Source organism: Etheostoma spectabile, chromosome 19, assembly GCF_008692095.1.
Source record: "Etheostoma spectabile isolate EspeVRDwgs_2016 chromosome 19, UIUC_Espe_1.0, whole genome shotgun sequence".
Classification (NCBI taxonomy): Eukaryota; Metazoa; Chordata; class Actinopteri; order Perciformes; family Percidae; genus Etheostoma; species Etheostoma spectabile.
The window spans coordinates 13434742-13437241 of NC_045751.1; the positions used below are offsets into that span (position 1 = coordinate 13434742).

General features: G+C 37.6%; 2 protein-coding genes across 6 annotated transcripts in view; both read left to right on the forward strand.

Moving 5' to 3' along the window:
- The window catches only part of efs (embryonal Fyn-associated substrate), a 23124-nt gene that overhangs the window by 9127 nt on the left and 11497 nt on the right, over positions 1-2500 (forward strand). The window lies entirely within an intron of this gene.
- Positions 1418-2500, forward strand: part of acin1b (apoptotic chromatin condensation inducer 1b) — a 26858-nt gene continuing 25775 nt past the window's right edge. For all 5 annotated transcript variants that reach the window (XM_032544087.1, XM_032544088.1, XM_032544091.1 and 2 more), the window contains exon 1: positions 1418-1631. In XM_032544087.1, coding sequence (XP_032399978.1) covers positions 1497-1631 — 135 coding nt within the window. In that variant the 5' untranslated portion in view covers positions 1418-1496. The remainder of the gene's footprint in view (positions 1632-2500) is intronic.

Below are 2500 nucleotides of genomic sequence, written 5' to 3' on the forward strand. Positions count from 1 at the left end.
CAGGATACTATGCATCCTGATAAAGTTCCCTTCTCCTTTTGGAATTAAAATAGCCCCCCCACATCATCACATACCCTTTACCATACATAGAGATTAGCATGGGGTACTTTCCATAAAATCACCTCTCAATGCAAATCAAACCACCTATTAGACTAACTGAAATAATTAAGGCATTAAGATCAATTTCCCAAAGATGTTTTTTGTTTTTATTCCTATTTTTAAGTCAACTTTAGCATAGGTTCATAAACTTATGAGCACCACTGTATATCGCGCAGCCTTAGTAGAAACTGAGAAATGAAGCACAGCTTGTTTTGTTGTCAATTAAAATGGTGGGATTTTTACATTTTAAATCCCCAAAAACACACAGTACCTGCTTTTCATGTCAGACCATTGTATAACTGTCTGACCTCTACCATTTTCATTTATACTAGTTATATTTAAAATGTTGGTCTGCACACAAACGGCTCAGAAACATGTTGAATCTGAAGCTGTGGTGGAACATAAAGTAGACTTTTTTTGTTTTTTTTTGTTTCAAAATTTACACTACACATCTCAACTTTACAAAGGTGCTCTACAAAAGTTGGATTCTAATACTTACTAGTGTTATGATCTGTTTTCTGTGTTGTCAGTCATGTTGCTTAACCTTGCATTCAAATGTACTTTTCAGATACAAATCGGTATCATCGGGGCATTGCATAATCATTTTTTCAGTTCAAATCATTTTTTGAGATAAACTGTATTCCTGTTTCTACATCCTCTCTGCTGCATTGCCACCTTGTGGGAGTTTGAAGTATTAATTCATGAATACCGGCCTGCCAAATCTGGCATGGCATATGTATGAAGAGGGCATGATCGCAAGTTACCTTTAGCAGTATATTTATTACTGTCAATATTTGTGTTCTTTGCTTTCCAGTTTGCATGGCTTTAATTTGAATACATTTATATATGCACATCCTTCACCATGGGGTGATTTTTACTGGGTAATTTACAATGAACATTTTATTTCTTCTGAAAAATGTTCAGTTACAGTTCAAAGATATGGCTGTTTGTTTTTTGTTTTTTTTAGTAAGAGGAAGTTATTTACACTATGCGAACTCACTTGAGTCTCTAATCTGTATTTGCTGAGGTATAGAAGTGAATATATGACTTTTCTCCTACAGTTATACACCTCTTTACTTTTAACACTACATTTGATGCCTGTCTTGGATTCCTGTTCAGAGTGCACAAATGCATCTTTTACAATTAAACGTGTTTGAATTATTGATCGCAGTATTAGTCTGTCAAAAGAAAAATGTGTCTGCAGGGTATCTCTGTTATCCGTAGTATTAAAATAATGTCTCTTGTGGCCTAAATTGGCCTAATAATTGATTACAACTGTCACTGTAATGTTATGTGATTCGGAAAAAAAACGAGCTTTTCCGGAAACTGCCGAGTTGTGACGCTGAGCAGCAGCCGTAGCGACGCTTGTTGGAGTTTAGACAAGCGAAGGGAGCAAAATGGCGGACGAAGATATTACGCTTGATGGAAAACCTCTACAATCGCTTAGAGTCGCGGATTTGAAAGCTGCTTTGGAGCAAAGAAACCTGCCAAAGAGTGGACAGAAAAACACACTCTTGAAACGACTGAAAGGGGTAAGTTTTCGCTCATGTTATGGACGCCTGTCGAGTCTCTCTAAGTTCACCAGGAGGCGAGAGACGGTAGGGGTTAACGTTAGAGGCCGTAACGATGTAGGCTCGGAAGCGGGAATACATAAATCGCCTAGCACCCGTAATTACACATCAACAACATTTTTTGTTTTCTGTTTTTTGTCGCGGGCCGTACAACGTAACAGTCCACCGACCGACTTCAGAGTTAATTCGTAACTACACTAAGCGCACCGTGTTGCACACAGTTGAACTATGCACCTGTCAACTCGAGGCCTAAGCAAGCGAACAGCCGCACATAGTGTACAGTACATTACCGTGCCCGCGCTCGGAATGTGAGTGTATCGGGGTTACGGGGGCGCGCCTCGCCATGTAAACACACGAGCAATTTAATTTTAGGTATATTTTTTCAAAAATATTGTTTTGAACTGTGTGTGTGTGTTTATATATGTATGTGTGTGTATATATATTAGTGCTGTCAAACGATTAAAATATTTAATCGCGATTAATCGTATTAATGTCATAATCGTACATTTATATTTATTCTAAATGTCCCTTGATTTCTTTTTGTCATTATTTTTTTTTCTCATTTTAATGCTCAACATGGAAAAGTGCTTTGTGCATATGTTTTTTTTATTTTTTTTATTGAAAACAACATTGGCATATAGCCTGCTGTTGTGTTCAGTTTCACGTAACATTCTCAATTGGAGCAAAACAATTCTCACACAGTGTAACACTGTACATCAATAAAAGGGTGAAAAAATACTTTGACCATGGGGCAGAGAAGCTGTGTGCTTGGCCATCAAGTGGTATTTCAGACTGGACTTGCTTCCATGGTAGCTCAGTGCAACAACAAA